This window comes from Lepidochelys olivacea (assembly GCF_965140295.1).
Source record: "Lepidochelys olivacea isolate rLepOli2 genome assembly, chromosome: 10".
NCBI lineage: Eukaryota > Metazoa > Chordata > Testudines > Cheloniidae > Lepidochelys > Lepidochelys olivacea.
In genome coordinates, this window is record NC_140420.1 from 64845097 (window position 1) to 64870384 (window position 25288).

At 39.5% G+C, this 25288-nt stretch overlaps 1 protein-coding gene across 1 annotated transcript; it reads right to left on the minus strand.

Moving 5' to 3' along the window:
* Positions 1-227: 227 nt before the first annotated feature.
* MYEF2 (myelin expression factor 2) lies at positions 228-25288 on the minus strand (the record flags this gene model as incomplete). The annotated part of the gene is made up of 18 exons (XM_084642384.1): positions 228-754; positions 3418-3469; positions 3550-3749; positions 5736-5807; positions 12853-12954; positions 13115-13210; positions 13288-13359; positions 13436-13486; positions 14256-14357; positions 14526-14589; positions 14670-14719; positions 15759-15912; positions 16705-16896; positions 17792-17885; positions 17997-18004; positions 19241-19293; positions 20486-20715; positions 24930-25288. 18 exons carry the CDS (start codon positions 25286-25288, stop codon positions 591-593), a joined length of 2115 nt encoding a protein of 704 aa, XP_084498510.1. The 3' UTR covers positions 228-590.

The following is a 25288-nucleotide window of genomic DNA, read 5'->3' on the forward strand; positions in this document are numbered from 1 at the left end:
CTAAAACTTATTTACAGAAGTTCTAAATCATGGCATAAAAGTAATCTTAAAAATAAAACAACATCACAGCCTAATTGGAGCCCTTTCTTTTAGAGTCAAGAATTACAGTGTGACTACAATGCATATATAAAACCAAAATTCTGGAAAGGACATCTAATTTTTTACATTACAATGTTGATACGAGCTGGGGGGAATCTGAAACACTAAACAAATCCCACTATGCAATCTTGAGAACAGAGAAAATGGCTTATTTTATTAAAAACAGTATAACCATTCATTTAAACTGAATGACTAGAGACACTTCGCCTAATTTTCCAGAGGTGCCAAGCATCCACAGTCACTCTAAAATGTCTTTAAGAGGACTGCAGGTGTTCAGTACCTCTGAAAATCGGGCAAACTGTCCTTAAAAACCAAACATAGTAAGATTTAGTTAACAAGAATCACAGTATATTAAACACTATACTGTTAAAGGCTGGTGGGATTTAAAAGTTTGTTTTTACGGTTTTTGTAAGCATACAATGTTACTAAAAATGACTTACTAGGATATAGAAGCTAAACAGACATAGGAATGTTCCTGAATACAGTTTAAATTATGCATTGCGATCCAAGCGTACATCAATTTCTCTGCCACTGATTTTTATGCCGTTCATTATTCTACAGGCTTTTTCAGCAGATTCTGGTGAGTCAAACCTGACTGTTCCACAGCCTTTTGATTTTCCATTCTCCATTTTTATTTCAGCAAACATTACATGACCTGAATAAATAAGTTAAACAGCAGTTACTATAAAGGCTACATTGCACTACCAAGTTAGATATCCAATGACAGATTGAAGTAGAAAGGCATTTAAAAAAAATTTAGGAGGCATCTAAGATTAGATGTTAAAATACACTTTAGAAAACATATTACCATCAAATGGGCTAACCAAGTATAAGGCTTGTATCCATTTTACAGCAGGTTGAATCTTTGGGTCAATCTGAGGTGTCAATTAACTGCTTTACATTTTTATTAAAAAAGTTGCTATTCCAATACATTCAGGTAGTGTTTACTTATGTTTCCTTTCAGTAAGTGTTAAAACAGCAGACAAGAATCAGAGTATGAAAACTCCCCGGTCCACACAAACAGCAACAGTCCTTGTCTGAAACCAGTATAGAATTAAACATGCTTTTGCTTGAATTAATTGAGCTCAGTTGCACAAACAGAAGAATCCCATTAGAATAAGACCAGTTTTGAGGCCCTTTCAGCCACGATTTGAGCTATCACACAGTGATTACTTACTAGGTGCACGTTACAGTAAAAATCATAGTACAGATCAAACGGAGTGGAAGTTCTGTTACTGGAGTGATTATCGAAATAAGAATTAATTGATTTTTCACGGATGGACATTCCTTTATCCTGAATACACTTCTTTAGAAGACTTAAGATTTCAAAAAGCACCCAAGACAGAAAACTAGTCATTAACTGGCTGTTTTAAGAAAGACATTTCATAACAAGCTATCCTTTTAGCTAAACCATGATAATACAGCCAAGCCACCACAAGTAGACAAGCCTCTCTAAAATGTGGGCCTCATTTTTAAGAGACTCAATATAAGACTGACTTTTCACAGAAAGAGATGAAACATTTAGAGACAGATATTATTTTTAGTCACTTAATGACATTTGCAGGATATACAGATTTTGCTGATTTGTACTAATCACTGTTTTCTTAAAATCATTCAAGAATTACTACGTTAGCTGCTGTGAAGATTGTCAAAGAGAAGCAGATGCACTTCTAGGGCTCATCTAGTTAAATCTGAACAGAAACTGCATCATTTAGAATCAGGGATGCTGAGGGCACAGGTAAAGATGCTTTTCAGTATAGCTTATTTCTGTAAATTTATGAATAAAAACTATTCTGGTATAAGCACCTTTATAACTGTATAACTGCAGCTATACTAGGCGGTTGTACCAGTATTATCGGTTTAGAAACCGATATAGCTAACGCAGTACAAAAAAACCTGTATTTAGACAGCCCTTAAACAGAGATCTTGTTTTCATACATATCCTCAGTTCCCCTCCCTGCTTCTCCTTTATACTAATATCTGCAGAATGACTTGTAAAGATTTTTCCACATTTTAATTCCACATTCTTCCAATGTTCACAAAATTCTTCTAAATTTTAAGATGCAACATTACCAAGGTTACATATGAAAAGAAGGTGGCTATTGAGATTAGAGCAATTGCAAAAAATGGTTATTACTGAACTTGTGTTTGGGGCAGGGACCATCTTTTGGTTTGTGTTTTTTTAACGCCAAGTACAATGGAGGTCTTATCCATAACTATGGGTTCTAAGCACAACAGTAAAACAGTAAAAAAGATAGCCAAGAGGAAGAACGTTTAGGTACAAAAATAGCCACAAGAGACTGGAAAACAGTTTACTATCTTATGCACTTCTGCCAAGTCTCAGAGGTTACAGAGAGAAAAAAAAAACCCACAGCCCCTGTAGAAGCAAGTCTTAAAAGTCTGGGTCAACTGACTCGGGCTTGCACTACAGGGCTAAAAACAGCAGTGTAGATGTTCCGACTCAAGCTGGAGCCCAGGCCCTGAGATTCCCCTATCCCCACAGGTTTCAGAGCCCAAGCGGGAGTGTCTACTCTACTATTTTTAGCCCTGTAGAGCCAGCCCAAGTCAGGTTTTTTGTGTTGTTTTTTGCTGTGTAGATGTACCCATAACATCCCAGCAATAAACGTCTTTGCATGAAGTCAAAAGCAGGAATATCTGCAACTTCATTTTCTTGGACAAAAGCTATGTACATTTGCTATCACATTTGTACAGCACAAATGTTTATGACTGTCTATTCATTATATCAGATGACAGTGCTATGCTGAGAATTATTTCTTCCTCCTCTCTCCCCCCACAAAGTAAAAAAGCCAATTAGGTTTTGAGTTCTGAAAGTGAGTTTTCAAAGGGGGAAACAAGGTGTTTGTTCTTACATCTAAGCCCCATGATTCATGCATTTTTAGCAATAGGGCCATAAAGGTTTTCTGAATTACCTGCATAAATCAATGCTATGTTGAATATCCACAGCAATCCTGCATGTCTTCCATACACAAAGCCAAACAATATAGCAACAATGCTTTTATTCACTTTAATAAGCCACAGCCCTCAGATAATACACAGACTAGGCCCATCTAGCTGAACAAAAACAATCTGCCTCCAGCTGTAAAACACATCTAAAGTCACAAGGGTAAATTTAGTACAGTAATTTTCCCAGAAATTAACATATGTGAGCAGGATAAGGCTGGCCAGACTACTTTTCAGGCTAGTTAACATTTTGCCTAGGCAACAACTACATCCCACTGTCCTTGTAGATTGGACATTTGTTAAACTCTGACTTTATGGCTTATGCAGGACAATATTTGCAGCCTTCCATATACTTACCACACTGACTGAATTTCTCTTTTAGCTTCTGCCAGGTCAAGTCAAATGGAAGCTAGAATGAAAACAGGTATTAATAATATATACAGACACAGAGTGGAAAAAATAGCTGTTTGTTCAAATTCACATGCTTACATTTCTGACAAATATCTGGTTGCCTTTAGAACCTCTCTCTCTCACACCACTTCCCATCGGGCCAGCCACAAATCCTCGATCCATATCAATATTCCTGTCCAGGCCAGCTCCCATAGCTGGTCCCATTCGATCAAAACTGGAGCTCATACGATCCATCCCCATTCCTCCAGTCATACTATTCATACCACCCATTCCACCACCTAGACAGAGAGAGGAAGAGAAGATGTTCAGGAAATAAAAATAAGTTTACTTCATGATATTACATTAAATGCAAGTTATAGCTGTATTGTAAGTGAATTTAACTAACTGGATCTCTTGTGTAGGGAAAATGCCGTCATTTTAGGTAAGAAAACTGGTCTAGTACAGAGCATAACGAAGTTTGTCATATTTCATATAAGCTCCAAGCGGATTCAAATATCAGCATGTTAGCCCAATCACAGTTATTACATTCTTTGCAAATTACTAAAATTGACGTTTTTATTTGAACATTTCTGAATTATCAAAATATCAGTACTGTACAATAAGATACCAAGTAGCAAATACAGAAGTGTTGACAGACTAGTACTGTATCTATAAAAAACATTCCAATGAACATCACCACAAACCTCACAGGAATTGAAAGTTAAATGACTTTCAAATTTCACTAATAAGTCACACAGTGGACCAAAAAGATTAAATGAAAATACTGTAGAAGTTTTAGAACATGGATAATTCGAGAATTATAATCCAAGAAGGCAAAATAAAAATACGTCAGTTTTCCTGAATGCAAATACACACACAGACTTTTACCTACCTGATGGCATCATCTTCTAAAGGAAGGGTTCTTTGGATATTAAACTAGATTGGCATTGATAGCCACTACTTGATATCAGAAACCTGGACTTTCCAACACTAAATGCAATTTTAAAGCACATTACTATGTGTCAGACGTGTGAAACTACTGGCACTCAAGATAAATATCCTATTGAAAATTTTAATGAATCCACAATTAAAATTCAGGTAAGGCAGGAGCTTCAACTTCATCCACATGTCTTGAGTATCGAGGTGGATTTCCTAGTGTGCCATCCAAGATAGCCAATGGCAAGGCATTACTGTCTTTCATCTATCCCAATGTGAAGGTGTCATGCCTACTGACTATGAACGTTGCCTTTAAACAAGTTCAGGATTAGACCTCTACACAAAAAGTTAACTGAATTATATCTGAAATTCTAGACTACAAATGGTTTCTAGCATGTTTTACTTACTGCAAAAATAACAGTATTGAAAAATCAGAGTTGTTTGTAGGATTCCTACGAATAACTCACCCTATCTTTCTTCTGGCAAAAATCTTACCAGAATGCTGCTCCTTTCTTCACAAATACTTAGCATATTAAGAAGTTTGACAAATTCCAACACCAGATTAAGAGTTAGAAAGGATGTAGTGAACAAGAAAGAAACTCAGTGTTAATATATAAATAGGGCCCTACCAAATTCATGGTCCATTTTGGCAAGTTTCATGGCCAGAAGGTTTTTGAAATTGACCAATTTCATGTTTTCAGATGTTTGCATCTGAAATTTCACTGTGCTGTATCCATGGCGGTCCCAACCCAAAAGGGCATCATGGGGGGGTGTAAAACAAAGCTGTTGTGTGTGTGTGCGCGCACGCACACGTGTGGGGGTCGCAAGATTGCCATAGAGCTTTCCCGCAGCATGGGGAGGTTCCTGGACGTGGGTCTGATCTCCCCCGTACTGCTGGGAGTGCCCCATCCGGGGGCTCCTACCTTCTAGTCTGGGCTGTGCTGTGGAGGGATAGGACCTCCTCTTCCACTGCATGGCGGGGGGGTGGTGGTAAATCTAATCTCCCCTCTGAGAATGGTCATGCAAGGGAAGATGAAGCCCCATCCCTCCCCAGCCCAGCAGCTGGAGTGCGCTCAGCCCTGCCACTCCCCTCCAATAGCTAGATTTCATGGGGGGAGGGCCTGATTTCACAGTCAGTGAATTTAGTAGGGCCCTATATAGAAGGAAAGCATTTCTAGCAAAAGGGCTCCTCCAAAAACAATGAGAATTACAATCACAACCTGGGACTGCTACATGAATATTTTCCTGCCACTGAAAGTATTGCACTAGAACAAGTTAATTATTTTCAAAAATCTTCTGCTACATCTATACATTGATCATTTACATTCTGTTGAAACCAATCAACCTACTCATTCCAGATCCTACTGGGCCCATGCTAGAAGCTCCCATTCCTCCTGCAAAACCACCAACCATTGCACCACCTAAACAAAGATAGGAGAAAAAAAAATCTAGTGACATATGCTAAGATTATGGCTATAAATTAACAAAGCCAGATAATATTAGCAAGTACACTGGTTAATGTTTAAAACTACACAAGACATTCTTACCTTATGATTCTTCTCTGTGGACTGGTTTCACCTGGGTAGATTAGATGGGCTGGTACCTTATTATGCAAGCTGGGTGGGAAGCCTCTAATAAGTGACTTTGATGGCCTCTAGCCCTGAGCTCTTTTTACAGATTCATAGATATTTTAGGTCAGAAGGGACCATTATGATCATCTAGTCTGACCTCCTGCACAATGCAGGCCACAGAATTTCACCCACCACTCCTGCAAAAAACCTCACACCTATATCTGTGCTATTGAAGTCCTCAAATTGTAGTTTAAAGACTTCAAGGAGCAGAGAATCCTCCAGCAAGTGACCCGTGCCCCATGCTACAGAGGAAGGCGAAAAACCTCCAGGGCCTCTTCCAATCTGCCCTGGAGGAAAACTCCCTCCCGACCCCAAATATGGCAATCAGCTAAACCCTGAGCATATGGGCAAGATTCATCAGCCAGATACTACAGAAAATTCTTTCCTGGGTAACTCAGATCCGGTTTTAAGATGCTTTCCAAAGCCGCCTCTTAAGAAAAAAAATTCTTTTGTTTGGACAAATTGCCATTAGGGCAAGCTAGATGGAATAAAGAAAACGATTCTGCAAGAAACTCAAAGCAAGGCTAATAGGACCACCTTATTGTGAAAAATATAGGGTGGAAAGGGCTTCTGTCATTTCCACTCCCAACTGATGTAACCAATACTAGGAGAATTACTTGAAGCTTTTGCTTCTCTCCCGAAAGATTCAAAGGAGCTGCTTATTAAACGCTCAAGTAAAGATTCCACTGGGAAGCCTATAGTGGGTCAGAGGAGAGAAAACATGCTTTTAGGGAACAGTGCTAGGGATGTGGAAGAAAAGTCACACCAAATTCATTAAACTCATAAGAGCTGCAAGACTGAGACAGCAAGGGGAAAGTACTTTAATCCCACCATTCTATAACTCCCTTGTGATGGCTTTGGTAGAGGTTACCATAGCACTACACCGCCTGTCCCTGTCCAGATTCTGTAGTAAGCAGCTAAATTGCTCTTCTTTCTGGAGTAAATCTCAGTACCAAACAAAGTGGTTTACACTATAATAGTAAAGAACAGAATTATCAGACACAGATAAGCACAATATATTGGGGAAGAATCAATGAGACTTTTGTTGAGGGAAGTAATACCTCACCAATCTATTAGCATTCTTTGAGGATGTCAACAAGCATGTGGACAAGGGTGATCCAGTGGAAATAGTGCACTTGGACTTTCAGAAACCATTTATATGATCCTTCACCAAAGGCTCTTAAGCAAAGTAAGGAGTCATGAGATAAAAGGGAAGGTCCTCTCATGGATCAGTAACTGGTTAAAAGTTAGGAAACAAAGGGTAGGAATAAATAGTCAATTTTCACAATGGAGAGAGGTAAATAGTGGGGTTCCACAAGGATCCATTCTGGGATCAGTTCTGTTCAACATATTCATAAATGATCTGGAAAAAGGGGTAAAGAGTGAGAATAGTGAAGTGGCAAAATTTGCAGATGATACAAAATTACTCAGGATAGTTAAATCCCAAGCTGCGAAGAGCTACAAAAGGGATCTCACAGAAACTAGGTGATTGAGCAACAAGATGGCAGATAGAGACTAACGAATTTATTGAGCATAAGCTTTCGTGAGCTACAGCTCACTTCATCGGATGCATCCCATGAAGTGAGCTGTAGCTCATGAAAGCTTATGCGCAAATAAATTTGTTAGTCTCTAAGGTGCCACAAGTACTCCTTTTCTTTTTGTGAATGCAGACTAACACGGCTGCTACTCTGAAAGATGGCAGATGAAATTCAATGTTGATAAATGCAAAGTAATGCACACTGGAAAACAATCCCAACTATACATACAAAATGATGGGTTCTAAATTAGCTGTTAGCACTCAAGAAAGATCTTGGAATCATTGTGAACAGGTCTCTGAAAACATCTGCTCAATGTGAAGCAGCAGTCAAAAAAAGCTAATAGTGTTAGGAACCATTACGAAAGGGATAGATAATAAGGCAGAAAATATCATATTGCCACTATATAAATCCATGGTATGCCCACATCTTGAATATTGCATGCAGTTCTGGTCACCCATCTCAAAAAAAAAAACAAAACAAAAAATTAAAATTGGAAAAAGCACAGGGAAGGACAACAAAAACGATCAGGGATATGGAACAGCTTCCATATGAGGAGAGATTAAAAAGACTGGGGGACTAGTCAGCTTGGAAAAGAGATGACCTAACGGGAATATGATAGAGGTCTATAAAATCATGAATGGTTTGGAGAAAGTATATAAGGAAGTGTTATTTACCCCTTCACATAACATGTGAACCTGGGGTCACCAAATGAAAATAAGAGGCAGCAAGTTTAAAACTAACTTAAGGAAGTACCTCATACAACCCACAGTCAAACCATGGAACTCATTGCCAGGGGGTGCGGTAAAGGCCAAAGGTATAAATGGGTTCAAACAGAATTAATTAAATTCATGGAGGGTAGGTCCATCAATGGCTATTAGCCAAGATGATCAAGGATGCAACCCCATGCTCTGAGTGTCCCTAAACCTCTGACTGACAGTAACTGGGACTGGACCACAAGGCACAGATCACTCAAACTGTCCTGTTACGTTAATTCCCTCTGAAGCCCCCTGCACCAGCCACTATTGACAGGAAGACAGGAAACTGGGCAAGGTGGACCATTGGTCTCACCCAGTATGGCCATTTTTATGGAGAAGAGAATAGACAGAACTCTCTCTGATAAACCTAGATCTGCTAGATTGTGACAAAGACAGCGTCACTGTGACAATAGATCTTGATATGAGAAGACAAATGGGTGGTGTTCTAATGCCATCCAATGTAAGTCCACAAACTGATGACTTGGTCACTCCAGAACTATCAGCACAATCTTGGCTCTGTCTTGCTTGATTTAATTACCCTTCACATGAAAGAAAACACAAGTGTACATGGTATGGGCTAAAAGGAAGAACACAAACTTCATGTTGCCCATGCTACTTTATCTGCTGGAGAACCTTTCACATTCTGGGTTTTTTGTTTATCTGGTCTGGTGTTTTTTGCCACAGAAAGTCAGTGACTGACTTGCCCAGACTGCAAACACTCTGAATACCCAATTTCTGAAACTGTTCCCCAGGGTGGATATATTTTCTGTATAATGAACCTGACAACAGACTCAGCAGTTCAAACGGAAAGATGATTGTTCTCTGCAAACCTGAATAGAAGGATGGTCTCTCAGAGGAAGAGTTTGTTTCCCCCTTTGCAATTTACTTATGCCACACTAGTGTTACCTGACCTCAGAATAATGTTGTGATTCTCGCTAGAATACTGAGCTTGTTCAATGCAAGCTGGGCTTTTCAGCACTCTAGCAGGTGGGGATCAAAAGCTCTTTCTGAAATACAATACATCAGATGGATGCTTAGACAGGATCCCCAAACCAAAAAGCTTGCGTTTGAGTCCTGCAGGGGCATCCTTTTCATTACAATGCAACACATTTTGTGACCTGCAGGGGAAAGACTATTTCATACTCATTGCTTTGATTGAAAGTGTCCTCCATGATAAGAACTGTTTGCAGAGTTTGAAACCAGGGTACTAAATCCCAGCAGTATACAGTAAGGTCAAAATGTCAGCAGAGCTCAGATTGCTGGAGAAATCTACCATGCTAATTGGACAGATTTTATCCTCAAAGTGATTTCCTGAAGGCAATACTAGTCTCCAAGCATTTGTTAGGAGCAAGAAAACTTCTGCCAAGGGCCTCTCATTACTGAAGAGTCCTAGACTCAAGAACATCTCTGCTCTGGTCACAGCCCTTAATACACAAACTTCTAAATAAGCTAATCATCTAGGTAGGTGATTACATAGATCTTGTTCTAGATTCATTAATTTTCTTGATATTGTAGGCAAGGAAGAGGGGAGAGCCTTTTACTTCAAAGAATGGGAGGGATAGCTCAGTGGTTTGAGCATTGGCCTGCTAAACCCAGAGTTGTGAGTTCAATCCTTGAGGGGGACATTTGGGATCTGGGGCAAAAATTGGGGATTGGTCCTGCTTTGAGCAGGGGGTTGGACTAGATGACCTCCTGAGGTCCCTTCCAACCCTGAGATTTTATGATTCTATGAAAGTGGCCAATACAGTCTCTTGGGTGCATTAAAGCTGTGAAGACCCCCTTCGATGCACCAGTGGCCCATTTTCCTTAAGTAAGAAGACATCAGCCTAGATATTGGGATAGGAGGAGAGTAGGGTCTTATGCAGCTAAGCACAGCATAAACCAACAGTTATGATGTAAAGTCATAATAGTTTAGCTAGCAAAAGGAAAAAAAGTTATAGGTCCTCTGGGATTATATCAAGTTCTCACTAAGTAAAAATGCAATGCCAAAATACAATCAAGAGAAGCAGATATTTTGTATATTTCAATTACTTCCATTCTCTGCCACTGCTATCCTGCTCAGTGATCCCGAAACAGTACTTATCACAGGAAGCAGAGATACAGACTTTGTAGATACAAATCAGCCCAGGATACTTTCACCTTTAAGTATGTACTGTCTTGTCCCGTTACAGCAGCACCAGAGAATACAAGTATATATGGCAGAGCCCTGCTGTTTTGCACTCTACTTGGCTAAAGCCTGCTCCCGTCTATTGCATGCAGAACTCCCACATCCAATTCCTCACAACAGTACTAAAATGCACAGACTTAATACCAGCCTCTGCAAGACCAATATGCATTATCGATATACAGGAAAAAAAAATCTGATATTAGTGTAGAACATCTGCAGTCAGAGCTAAGTTTGTGTTTTCAACTGAGAAATTTTGCCTGCAAATACACAGCAGCCACTATCAACCTAAATATATTCTATTTTGAATGTCTTCACTTCCAAGAAACTGTTCAGTCACTTTAAATCCAAGATGGGGCAAAGACGTCCTGTCATCTTAAAAGATGGAAAATAGCCTAAAACAAATACCAGAAAATCTGATGTCTCCTGGAAAGGGGCAAATTAACCAGATTCTTAGCAAACAGTTTTATCATCTTTGCACAATCTTCTTTTCTGCCCCTAAAGAAAAGACTGAATCATCTTGTGAGACACGGAGGCAACTCAGAAATTCAAGATAGTCAAGAGGACCCACCGGTCTTTTGTGATGCGGACCTAATCCTTGAAGATGCCCCACCCCAAACAGAGAATGTATGAAGAGCAGGAGCCATTCGCAGGCCGGAAGAAGCAGAGCTTCCAGACTGACTTCTGTAAAGAATGGTTCTCTAATTTGATTTACACACCTGTCTAAATGGGGATTTTCTAATTAAAATTGGTAATCATGCCTGAATCTCCTTCAGGGAAAAATTGTTTTACAAGCAGCCTTTACGGTGGCAACCTAAACTAGTCCCCTCTACCTCTTCCAATGAGGCATCCATATATCATGAAGGATTTTAAGAGTCAACCTCATGCTATTCTTCACCTTTGCAGGGTGGAGTTAACAGAAAAGAAAGTTCATATCTTTAGCATGTCCACCATAAAAGAAAGGCAGTAAATAGCTACATTTAGGCAGGATCCAGGCTCATCCTTGCACTTTTGGTCAACCTAGGCTCTACTTCTGCAGAACATTTTTTGTCCCAAATGACCAAGTTAAAACAAGAGAGGGTAGTGAAACCTGCTCAGTCAAAAAAGTGAAACATCTTTGCACAGGACATGTGACCTAAAAGTGGAGAAAATATCAGCACAACCTCCTGAGCTGACTTTACTCCTGGAGGAATTCTGCGCCACTGTGCAATGCAGAATTTTTCAGAAATTAACGTTGTGCATGTAGAATTTCCTTTCCCCCACAGAAATGGGCTGCAGTGCTGTTGGCCACGACCAGAGGCCGCTGGACACAGCAGAGCCCAGCTCACACACAGAAGATGCTGCCGAGGGAGGGGGAGAGATCTACAGGATTTCTGGCAGCTATAGTTCCCAGCATGCCCTGAGGGAAGGAGATGGCAGCACACAGGAAACTCCATGCAAGCCTGGGGCCAAGCATCAGGAGGTTTCTCCTTTGGATTCCTGGGCTCTGGGGGGCAGAGGCGCAGGTGCTGAGGGAAGGGGGGAACATGGCTGGGCTCGGGCGGGGGGGGGGGAGAGAAGTGGGCATGGGATCTTGGCAAGAGGTGTGGGGTTGGGTATATTGGCTGTGGGAGCACAGTGGCTGGCTCTGGGGGGAGGGGGAGAGGGGTTGTGCGTGTCTGGCCCCCCCCAGCTGGGCTCTGAGGGAGGGGGAAAAGGGGCAGAGAAACAGGAACTGGGTTGTCATAGTGGTTTCTTTAACTCTCTACTCAGGAAGGAAGGAAGGGGAGTGTGAGGTTACAGACATACTTGCTGACAGATATTTTGAAATAAATTACCAAAATAACTGAAACTGCTGTGATTATGTTGTGTTATTTTGACAAATAAACTTTTCAGAATTTTAAAATATTGTGCTCAGAATTTTTAATTTTTTGGCACAGAATTCCCCCAGGATTATGACTTGCATCAAAAAAAGAAGCAGCAGATTGGGCATAAACAGGAAGGACAACCTAGTGTGCACTAATGAGACAGGGCCACAGAAATTGCAAGACAGCTGGTATGCTGTTTCCAGAAAGGTGTCCTAGAATTTCAATTACTCAAATACTCAAAGTTACTAGCTGTGTTAACTTAAAATATTCTCTTTAAATCACTCCCCTGTTTAAAAAAAAATTTTTTTTTAATTTTTATTTTTTAGACAGGGCCACTGTACTTCCATCTATGTAAAGATCTAAATTTTATCCTCATTGCAGCACCTACCAAAATACTCTCTGGAGACTGAAGTTGATGGTGAGGAGTAGGCAGATAAATTTACAAGTTAGTTTTCTTGTCAAAAGAAAGAAAGTACTTGAAACACATTGTGATTGCTCAGGAGGAACTCAAATTTGACAGAGTTATCATACCCATTCTTCCAAACGAATCTCCAAAGCCCCGGTTCATTGCCATGTCACTGCGACCAAAATCTCTGTCCATACTTCCTCCCATTCCACCACGAAACATTTCTGCTGAGAATATACCAACAAAGAAGCAGGAGTTGCAATAGATTTTCTGTTACATTTTCAACATAAGATATACATAAATTACATATTTCATGACTGCTCATTCAAAAGGAAAATAGTTTAAAGCACAAATCTGAAGAGCTCACATTTAAGTTTGCTAACTTACCTCCCATGCCAGTTGCCATGCCTCCCATGCCAGTTCCTATGCCCCCACTCATTCCACTGCCCATATTTCCTCTGAAGTCATCTACGCTCCCCATCCCTATGTAAAGAAAAGAGTTTTAATAACGATAATGGATTAAAAGTAGAGGGGGAGAGGGAGAGAGAAAGTTCACACACCTCCCATTCTGCTGACTCCACCAAATCCTCCCATGTTAGTCATTCCTTCCATTCCACCAAATCCACCGATACCTATGCAATAAGGAAAAATGTTTTCTATACTATATTTTAAAGAAGTTAACAGAAAATAAATAAAAAACACATATACCTCCTCCCATTCTGTTCATTCCTCCGAAACCTGGGCCATCCATTCCCATACCTTCAACCAAAAGTTATACATATTGTTTAGAATACAGAAAAAGCTCTCTATATTTCTATATTCTATAAAATTCTGTGCACAATATTTTAAAATTCTGCATATTTTGTCAAAACAACACTATATAATCACACCAATTTCAATTATTGGGTATTCAATTTCAAAATACTGTCAGCCAGTATGTCTGTAGCAATACAGACAAAAAAAATTCCCCCAGGAGTAGAGAGTTAAAGAAGCCCCTACAACAACCCAGTTGCTGTTTTTCTACCCCTTCCCGAGCCCCACCTGAGGACCAGACACCCCCACACTCCCTCCAGCTCTAGCTCAGACACTCTTGCCTCCTATCCTCCCAGAACCTAGGGATCCAGAGGGAGAAACAGCCTGATGCTGGGCCCTGGGCTTGTACGGCGTTTCCTGCATGCCGCCTCCTTCCTTCAGGGCATGCTGGGAACTGCAGCTGCCAGGAACCCTTCAACTCCCTCCCCCTCAGAGTGGCTTCTATTTGCAAGCTGGGCTCTGCTGGGTCCAGTGGCCCCAAGTGTCCATCAGCACCTCTGCAGCCCATTTCTGTGGGGTTAAAAGGAAATTCTGCACAGAACATTAATTTTGCACAAATACTGTATTGCGCAGAATTCCTCTAGGAGTAATTTATGTAAGTCAATTAATCAAATTCACACTATTCAAGGTTTACTTTGTTAGAGAAGACAACTTTTCCTGAGGCAAGACCAAGAACCATTAAAGTTATAGAGAAAAGAAATAAAAGTATACTCACCTCCTGGACCCATATTCCCCATTCCACCTCCCATGCTCAACTGGGTTGCGCTGATGGGCTGTCCTCCTGGTCCAAGTCCCATCCCAATACCTCCAAGGCCACCTTTGAAAACCAGAGTAAGTATCACCATCACGAGTCAGGATTTCTGTTGCCACAATGAGATCCTACAAATGTCATTCATGCCTTCTGGTGCTGACATCATAGAGTTACAGACTGCACATTATAATATATGAAGTTCAAGGAGTAAGGAAGATTATAGCCCATACTCACGAGGTAACTGTGGCGTCTTGTTCTCCACCACACGGAAGTCTTCATGAGGAATTGATTTGTCATCCTGTTGTGAAATGAGTATTATTAGGAGGAATTTCACTACATTTTAGCTTGGCTAAAGGGGGAAAAGGGCAGACAACTCACCATTTTTACATGCATGGGTCTATCAAACAGGAACTGTCCATTGAACATAGCTGAAGACCAAGTCAAAGAAGTTTGATCTGACAACTGAAGGCAGCTTAACTAGTTTTAAAGACGCATTTTTATAATTTACATCACCCTTCTTAGTGGTTCCCTCCCCACTTCTCCAATCAAGGAGATTAGCTAGTTAGAATGACAGTTACAGACAATCACTGAACAAATCAGCTCCTTTTTCAACCTTAACTACTGGACTGCAGAGTCACCCTCTCTCTCCGGCCCAATGATTATTTAAGTGTTTATCCACATTTGAACAGTCACTGGCCGAGAGAGAATGTTTCTGTATTCCAATGGTTAGAGCACCCACCTGGGAAATGGAAGAACCTGGTACAGTCCCCCTGCTCCACTCTCATCATTTATCCACTATGGAATGGCTTCAACAAGAGAAGAATCAGAATATCCCATAGCTCAGGGGTTAGAGCAGCTCAGGATGGTGAGAGAGATGAGAATTGTACTTGGGTCTCCCACATCCCAGTAGAGTGCTCTAACCACTGAACTAACAGTTATAAGGTAGGTACCACCAACACCACCTGGATTTTGAATGGGATCCGAACTGGTGCATGTGCCTCAAGCCACACAAACCAACGAATTTCTATCTTCCTCTGGTTCATGAATTGCTCTGTGACTTAGGCACCTAGATGCCTAGAGTAGAATTGAACATACCCCAAGCTCTAAAAACTTAGGTTCCCAGGGAACTTTTACAATGGAATGTTAAGTGCCAAGTTAGTTTAGGTGCCAACACAGTTAGGTGGCAGCCTAGAAGAAGTTGTGTGGACTTCGGTGACACCACGCATGGGGACTTACATGCCTAATTTTGGAGTTTAGGCGCCTAAGCTGTTTTGTGAAGTACACTCAAGGTCTTCATGTACACAGAAACTGAAATTTAGCATGCACATAAAGCAGCTACAATGCAAATGGATATAGTGTAGCTTTAAAATCAAACACATACACTCATATACCATTCAATGCAAACTGAATCCACATTTAACAAATTGCTCCTTTGACCAGATAACTAATTCTCAAAAATAAGGATACATATTGCCTGAACTGCTTCAATTGCTTGTTCAAAAGTGACTGTTCCCATTCCTCGACTCTTGCCATCCTTGTCTTCTTTGATATCTGCACGTTTTACAGTTCCAGCAATGCTGAACACCTCCTTTAGTTTCTTCCAGCCAACTTTAAAGTCAAGCTGAATATACAAAATTACACAATTCCAATACATTTATCTCTTCTCATTAAATAATTTAGAAGACATTGTACAGCACAGTAACTTTTTAAACTCTTAAAAACAATATATTTTTATAGCACATGTCCACCACAGTGAGTCTAACAAGTCAAATCTCTTTAAAAGTGATGATTTCATGTCACTTCTGTATGCTTCCCTCCTCGACTTTTAACATGCTGATTAGGAAGGGATATTTTTTGCATCACCTGCATTCTCTTAAGTGCCAGTTTGCATCTAAAGAGAATCAGGACTAGTTCAGGTATTTCTTAAATTTGTGCAAATTCTGAGCTAGTAAAAGAATCAGAATAAATAATCGCATTAAAACAATAATGTAAAATAGAGTTTGTGTTAATGCAGAGTAACTGGCAAGATTTTCTGCACAAGGTGGATACATACAAATACACTTGCCAACTAACAAGTACACTCAGTTGTAAAGAAAAGCCAAAGTTATCTGTAAATACTATTTTAAAAAATTGCAACAAAGGACTACAGCACAGTGAAGACCATCAAAAAGACCTGCTGGTAGTAGTCTGCTGCTGAAAATCCATTTCACGTATTTTGGACACATACATACGTTCTCTCTTCAGTTTCAGGAAAGAAATACCAGACCTTAAAATTAATTCATATGCATGTCCTTTTAAAAAGGGAGAGTGAGTGGATATTCTTGCATAATTCAGAGAGATTGGTACTACTGAACATAAGGATTTTTTAAGATAGATTAGACATTAAAATTTTTAAATATGTGCTTAAACTTACATTAGCAACAAAAATAGTGGACCCGAGCCTGCCAGCCTGCAAATTACTGATAATCTCAGGAGGAATGTTTGGATTATTGAGAATTGAAGGGGGTAAATTCATCAATCCAGGTGCCATATCAGGTCCATGTCCTCCTGGGAATGGTCCTCCCACACGCTGCAATGCCCTACGAGCATGTTCACCATCAGGATCCTAGAACACATTTAAAAGTAAAGCTAACACATTCATCAACAGCAGGATTGACAGTTGAACAAAAGAAGTACTATTTTAAAATTCCACAAAAATCCATCAAAATCATCAACTAATATCCTTGTCAGCATCAGCAGAGGGATCAAGCACTTAAGTAGCATGGAGACCTAATTCCCTCACCTCTAGAGGTGGGTCCTTTCAGATGAGGGTTGAGGCATATTGGCAAAGCACTTGTGGAGGAAGCGTGCACTGCCACTTCACATGCTGTACCTAGCCTATGGACAAGTAGAAAAGATTTCAATCTAGTGGGCTGTCAGTCTAGTACCTTCTTCCAAGCACTGAGTTAATTCAATGAACTTTGATTATTTGTTAATTCCATGATTAAAAATGTAACAGAACATTCCAAAGAACTATTATAGGACCCAACACTGTATATTACATTGAGAATTTTGACACTTATTTGAGATCTCAATTTGCACAATCACTCTATTTCCACCCCCTGTCCCATTACAAAATAGTCAGAACAATCTGACTGGCAGACTAGAGTTAAGAGTCATTTTGATAAAAGTATAAAAACTGAAAGCAATAACCAGGGATGACAGAGGGAAGTGGTAGGAAGTTAGGAGATATCTACCATTTAAAAAAAAGGCATTTGTCTATTTTGGCATACTACAGTCTTTAGGACACATCATGATTTTGTCACATTAGATCCCCTGGCATTGTGCCTTCTGTGAGCCACAGGCCCCTTGCTGGCTAAGGAAACATAAAGAGGCCTCTCCACTATAGAAAGTGGAAGATATGTGTAGCTAATAGACCACCTCATGTTAGTATAAAGCCACTTCAAGTGTTCCTAGAAAAGATTTCATCAATTCAAGCTAAAACAAGGTAACATTCATACCTCTTTAATGTTCAGGGGTCTTCCACTAAGGTCATATTTGTTCATAGTTTCTAATGCTTTCTTTATGAATTCTTCATCTTTGAATTCAACCACACTTAAGAAGGAACAAAATATGTAGAGTATTAAAATAAAGTTAATTTTAAAAACCTAGCAGAATATTTATACAGTAGTGTCTTTCCACACACACACACACACAGAAACTTACCCACAACCCTACATCCATGATGAAGATTTGTGAACACATAAGGAGAAAAAAAAAAAAGGAGTCAGTAAACGTAGCTAATAAAATATTTTAAGATTCCATATTACTGTTAAATAACTGTTAGTTAAATTTCAACTCCAGAATTTATAAACACATGCTTTTTACTGATAGCCAAAATTTAATTTCACCTAGTGTCTTCTGAACAAATGCACTACAGTGGATATTACAATTAAAAAGCAAAAGACAATATTGTAAACTCTATTTTATTCTCTTTGAGCCAAACCAGAATTGGACTATAGAAAAATGCCACACAGATCAATATAGGACAGTTAAAAGAATACGATCAGCACACTCAGTGTGTCACTGGATGCTGACCTTTGAGTACAAAATTTAATTCCACATACATATAATATACAAGGATTTTGTGTACCTTTCTGAATTACGTTTAAAAGTTAAGTTACTTTTCATGAAAGTAAATTACCGACTGCACCAAAACCCATTTAATAAAGCAACTAGCTTAGGACTGCTTTAAGTGAGCAGTAATATAGACTAAACTGAAAACACACCATTTTGTTTTACAAATGTTAGGGAACTCATTTACAACAATTATTCCTGCTCAGTTAGAATCAAACCTGCATTTCTCAGTTCATAAAGCAGGTTCAGATCTATTATAGCTCAAACTTTTGACTGAAAAAAAGACAAAGGAGCTTTAACATTCTTCACTCTAAGTGCCTCATTGCTGGCATTCTCTTGGCTGCCAACCACCTCCTTCCATTCAGTTTAAAAAACAGGCAAATTCAATAATCCAAAGTGTTCAGAGCACTAGTCCTGTAAACTCTCAAATTAGATTCTTCAAACAGTATAGTCTTAACATTTTTATACTTATTGGCCTCAAAAAAATTACACTTGCAAAATTTGTCAATTCAGTAGTTTTTTTTAAAGTCCTTTACATAAAACAGATCTAGAACACAACAAAAATCCTCAAGTAAAGTGTTGGCTGAAAAGTATTACCTTAAGAGAATTAAGTAAATGCCATTTGTTGACTTTTATAAAATAGTTTGTCCCTTACAGCCAGCTAGTTTGATTTACATGAAAGTGTCAGACTGATTCTAATACAGAAGCCTCAAGTCTATCATAATAAAATAAAAATGAAACTTACTTTCCAAAAACTGGTACAGGTATTATACAAAAATAAAACTGCTGAGGAACTTTTAAACCTCTAGCAGATTGTTGCCCACGGCACTTACCCTTGATTTTCCTTCAGCATCCTTAAACAGCTCCACGTATGTAACCTCACCAACTACATAAGACATACAAAGGGAAAATACCAAGAGACAATGCATTTAAACACCAATATCTTGCTTTACTGTGCCCCTGTGCACAACTCTACAGAGAAGCACCTATTATTCACCAACAATCAAAACCAGACCAACATACCTCCTGTCAATGGCTATATAATTTAGCTAATTTTCAGAAATATGCAGCAGCCACATTCTCAAGAGCTATACAAACAACTATATTTAACCTAATTCATACTACAGATCATATTTTGGCCAGTATGATATAGTTGGTGAACAAATTCAGATACACACTTGGTCCCTTAACCTATCAGGTTAGAACATCAACATTAGCACTTTTCAATGACATTTGTCATCCTACTCACAACAGCTGTTTTAAGGTGACTTTCTACCTGAATGTCTTCAATCATAAGAGTTTGCCTTCAATATAATAACCAAATTTACACGTCAAATATTTCACAGCAAGCCACACACTTTCTAAAGTTTCGGTGAATAAAACCAATCAAATAGTCATGTCACCTTACAACAGATACACCAAGCACAGTTACAAAAAGTTTTTGGCATTATTTAACAGCCTAGAAGCCAAGTGTGCTTTGCATTACTTTTAAAGAATCAATATTTTCAAGAAAAATAACAGATCTAACTTTTTACAGAATTCTTATTAGAGTTATTTTCCCCCAAACTGTCCAGAGTAAAACGTTTGGGTTGTTCAGATTACTCTATCAAAACTGCAACAGCAGTAACACACTTTTAATATAGATCTCCAGACAGTCAGTCATGGCAGTAGTGACAATGCAGACAAAGTTAATTCCACAGCCAGATTCCACCAAGGAAATACAAAACATCTTTTGAAATACACACTAAGTGTATTGCTTAAATACAATAGCCCTTTAAAAATCTACAAAGACTACAACTAGACAAAACACAATCTCTTTAAAAAGTCATGAGGGCATGCATATGCTTTTGGCTCTCTACTGTCACACTAGAATGGCAAGTTTGTAAACACTTCATTTTCCCATACTACCCTGCAATGCAGTTGTCTCAAATGAAAGAGTGGGGGAAAGATAGATGTATCAAGTAAAGGCCAAACAAAAAATAAAAAAAAATGCAAGTCAAATCTGTGTGGCTCAAAGGACAAAAATATTTTAAGTTCCTCCCCTTCCTATATGAAGTGGGTTATCAGGAGTGAGTTACCTTTTTCTCTCATAAGATCTTTAATAGCTTGCCATTTCATGTCGTATGGGATGTTGCTAATGAAAACTCTATTACGGTTAATAGTCTTCTTTTCTCCAGTGCCTAAATTCTTGTCCTTTGAATAGGGATGGAATCTATTCTTGTTTCCAAGAGATGGAATTGCCTTCGGTTTTGGAACATACTTTTCCTTCACAGGTGCTTTTTCTTCCTTTGTTGCCTCATCATTATCCCTATATTTTCAAGAGACAGACAGATTAGTTTTGCTTTGAGATAATGGTACAATTCTATACTAATAGGGCAAATGCCACATTTTGCATGCTACCAACTTTGCAACTACCATTCGGAACTCCCTAGTTCCCAAGATATTTTAAGATTTCATTTTAAACAGTCTCATTTCATGAACACGATGTTTTATTTGGCAACAAAATAAGAAGTTAAAGTTTGCAAAGAAAGGCCACACTGTTCCATTATAATCACAGTAAGGAAGTCTAGTTAAGTTGTACTTCTGTACTAATATGCTGGTCAAGTTCCAGCAAGGTGGTGTTATAAAGAAACAGATTATTAAAAACTTGTGTAACTGAGATGTACCAGCCTAGTTATTACAAGCCTTGAGACTTAGGTGTTTTAAACAGTGTACTGAAAGATCTTTGCATGAGACACCAGTTGCAATTACACAATATTCCTCTCATATCTAAGGGTTACAAGATTGCAGAAAAGGGGGATTTGGAACCTCTTGCTTAACTTATTACATGAGCAAAACAGTATCTTCACAATGCCTCACAAGCTGTATTTGTTTCAACAGGGATCCAGGACCTAAAATTTTATACCAAGTTTTGACACTTTCAGCATGTAGCTCAAATGACCTAAAATACACATTTCAGTTCTATAAATACAGTACATCGCTGGACTGTTTCGTTTGTGTTTATTGAAGAATTATGAAATTAAGAGCCAAGATTCTCTTCATTAAAAAGTAACCACACCTTCAAATGTAATCAACCTGCATATCCTGAGTGTGGAATAAAGTCAATTTATTACTGTCACGCTAAGTAAATGAAAAGTTCTACAGTGGGGTCCCATTTATTATCCATCCACAATGCCAAACTCCATTTTAAGAATTCAGAGCATGAATTTGAAGCAATTACTTTTCCTAGAATTAGAAAGCACTGGTGTGAAATGGGCTTTGTAACCAAAATATGTAATAATCAAGTTAGTTGAGAGATTATTGCAAAGTTTATAACTAAAAAATATATTATATCCAAAGAGATTATATCCAGAAAAGAAGCATATGTTGGTATTTTCATTTTTTATATATAGCAAAACAATCTGATCACCTGAGTATTCATAAGGAACATAGAAATCCATGGATGCAGAACTTCTGTGCATCCTAGAAGGAGAGGCAACGTTTTCTGTAAAATATGAGCTATCATTTTACATACACCTCTACCCCGATATAACGCGACCCGATATAACACGAATTCGGATATAATGTGGTAAAGCAGCACTCCAGGGTGGGCAGGGCTGCATGCTTCGGTGGATCAAAGCAAGTTCGATATAACGCGGTTTCACCTATAATGCGGTAAGATTTTTTTGGCTCCCAAGCACAGCGTTATATCAGAGTAGAGATGTAGTTTCTTCCCTGATTACAAAGAAAACCTTTGAAACGGGAATTGAAGCAGCATTACTTTTGTGGTCTGGAGACCAACTGAAATGACAACTTTAAGAGCTACAAACTTCCCTATCTCACTTTAGCGTGGAGTCCATTCAGTCAGAAAAATAAAAAAATAAAAAAAATCAATCAGTACAGAATTCCCACAGAAGTAATGAAATTAAGCAATACAGCGACACCAGTTATAAATTAATTAAGGCCAGGGATTTTGTCTTCATACTTCTCTGTAGAGCAGCTAGCACTTTTTTATTGTTGTATAAGTGTTTATATTTGACTTCTTGACCCAGATCCCCAAAACACCAAGAATTATCATTATTAATCAAATTTTACATAAAGGGATTTTTTTTGTTTGTTTGTTCATTCTCTGGTCAATCACCTGATAGTTAGATTGACCCAATGTACTGTAGTATGCATCAACATGTGCTGGGGCCAAAGTTGAGTAGGAACAATAACATGATTCTAAACTTTGATTACAATCATCAGCATTTATTATTAGCATTTACTGCATAATGTGTAAATAAGAAGAAATACAATAATTAAACTGAATTTTATTTTCTGATTCCAGATATTACTAGTAATTAAATTTTAACTCAAAGATTGCATTTGTAGGAAACAAACTGAGGCAAACATTTAAATCCAAAATTGTGCAGAAAATAAATCTTCAAAACAAAATAAAAAAAAGATAAATCTTCCAAGCTTATGTATAAAGAACCCACAGAAAAAGATGATTTCAAATAATTTGTAATATGCACGTGATTTTTCACGATACATAAGTTAACAAAATACTTACAGCTCAGAATTCTATTTATTCAATGTATTGTGCTGAAAAAGTTATTCTAGGAACTTCTATTGATTCTGTTCATAAGTAGATGGGTACAAAGTGGCAGTGCAGGAAGTTCCACAACTAAGTCCCTAATTCTGCAAACACAGATGCAAATTTTTATCTTTACTACCTTGAGTAGTACTATTACTCAACATAGTAAGGTTAAGTAGGTGCATAAGTAATTGCAGGATTAGAGTAATACGTTGTCCACTTTTACATAAGCACTATCTGGTTACAGGAGAATTTAAACAGACTGAAATTTGTCTTTTGATACACAATAAATTTAACATAATGCTTTCTGTACACGATTCCAAGGGGAACAGAGGGGGGATTATGTGTACATGAAACCCTGATACCCAGGAGCATATCTTGCATTTCTTTCTAAAACAACTCCCCAAGTCTACCAACAAAAATATAGGGTAATTGGTTTTTTGTTAAGTCATTGCCATAATTATTACATTCCCAGAAGAAAATGAAAAACTGTGATTAACACCATGTTGCATTTTGATGTTTGCACAGCAATCTGAAAATGCAAGACTCTACACATGGCCTTAAACCAAGAATAATACAAACCACAAAAAACAGGAGTGAGAGCATTTAGAGCCAAGTGCACAACAAAGGAAAACCTGACCTAGGTTACCCCAAGGTATGTAAAATATAATCTACACAAATACAAGAATACCATGGAATAAATGCCTTCATTCGTCACCCCTTTTATAAATGTTTTTATTTTGAATCTGACCTCAAGTGTGTTTATTTACCACAATCCATACTTTTAACATTTCAAATGTCAACGCAGCTTTCAAACAGCCACCATGTATTAAAAGACATCTGTAACAAAATATACTTTCCTCCAAGGTGTGAACTGGGTAAAATGAGGAGCTGAAAGTTGTACTGATTTGAGATCAAAGACTTCCTATGTTCAACCACTGACATCAGACCTTCAAACTTTTACCAGGCAAGAACCATCAGTTCTAGAAAGCCCTTTTGCTTTATTACATTGGAAAGCTGAAATTCCAAGCTTCTTAATAACATTCCACATCTGTCCCTGACAGGTCCTGGCTTACTGGATCTTAAAATAGCACTGTAATTTACAGGAAAGCTGTTAATTTTTAAAACTTTTTCAAAATGTGTTACAAGTACAGATTTGTCTCTATGCACCTGCACAAGAGCATTCCTGTTTCTAAGCCAACCTGGCTTTACAGATGGAGGGATACAAAAAAAAAACAAAAACAAAAAAAAGCAGCAATGTAAAGTTACAATACATCTCCAGAAAAACGTGGTGTAAACAGAACAGATTATGGTATTTGAAGACATAAAGATTTCACTACTCAAAAGCGATCTGTGGAGTGATGATCAACTCCCACCCATATAATCCTCACAGAATCACATACTTACTGTCTGTGTTACACGTACGGGCTTGGATTCAGCGAGCAGACACACGACCATGCAAGGAAGCGCACTGCTCCCAGTGATCACACCGAGAAACCTCGCCATCGTTAATATAATACAATTGCCTGGCCTCCTGCCTTGCCGCAGGGCCACGCTCTCCGTGTTCCCAAGGAGAGGCTAATGGGATGGGGGAAGCAACCCCCCCTAGAGCAGCACCTCACCGCAGGGCAGCCTTCGTGAGCCTCCCCTCCCCCCGCTCTTAGCCCCTTCCTCTGACCTGCTCGTTATCCCCTTCTCCACACACACCGCCCCCAGGCTACACCACAGCGGCTAACACTAACGGGGGGGGGGGGGGGGCTTCTACTTCCCCTCCCAGGTGATGGGGGCTCCCCGGAGGGGGAGGAGCCTTGCCCGAGGTGGGGGGGGGGCGAGAAGGAGAGGACGGTCTGCCTCTCTACCACGGCCTAGGCGGCCGCCTGAATCCCCGCGCTCAGGTAGCCCCGTTGCCTAGCCCCCTCCCGCTTGTCTCCCGGCTCGGAGCCCAGGCCCAGCCCCGCACACACATTTTGACGCCATTGGCGCTACCACCGCTCTCGGTCGCCGTTGCCACCATCTCCTCATCCTGCTGCTGAGGCTGGTTGTCTGGGGCGGCTAAGGCCTCCTCCGCTCCCCCCGGTGGCGGCGCGGCCGCCGCGGTCTCCGGTTTATCGTTCTCCGCCATTTCCTTGCCGAGCTCCTGTGCTGCTGCTGGGTTTGAAAAGGCCCCTGAGCGCCCTGGCCTCTCCGCGCCGGCCCGGCCAGCTCTCGCGAGAACGAATCCGGAAGGGGGGGTGAGCGAAGAGGGCTCCTGGGTTACCATAGTGACACCATTGTACTGGAGAGGCCTATCGTCTCCATCCTCCCCTCTGCTAAGCGGGGACAT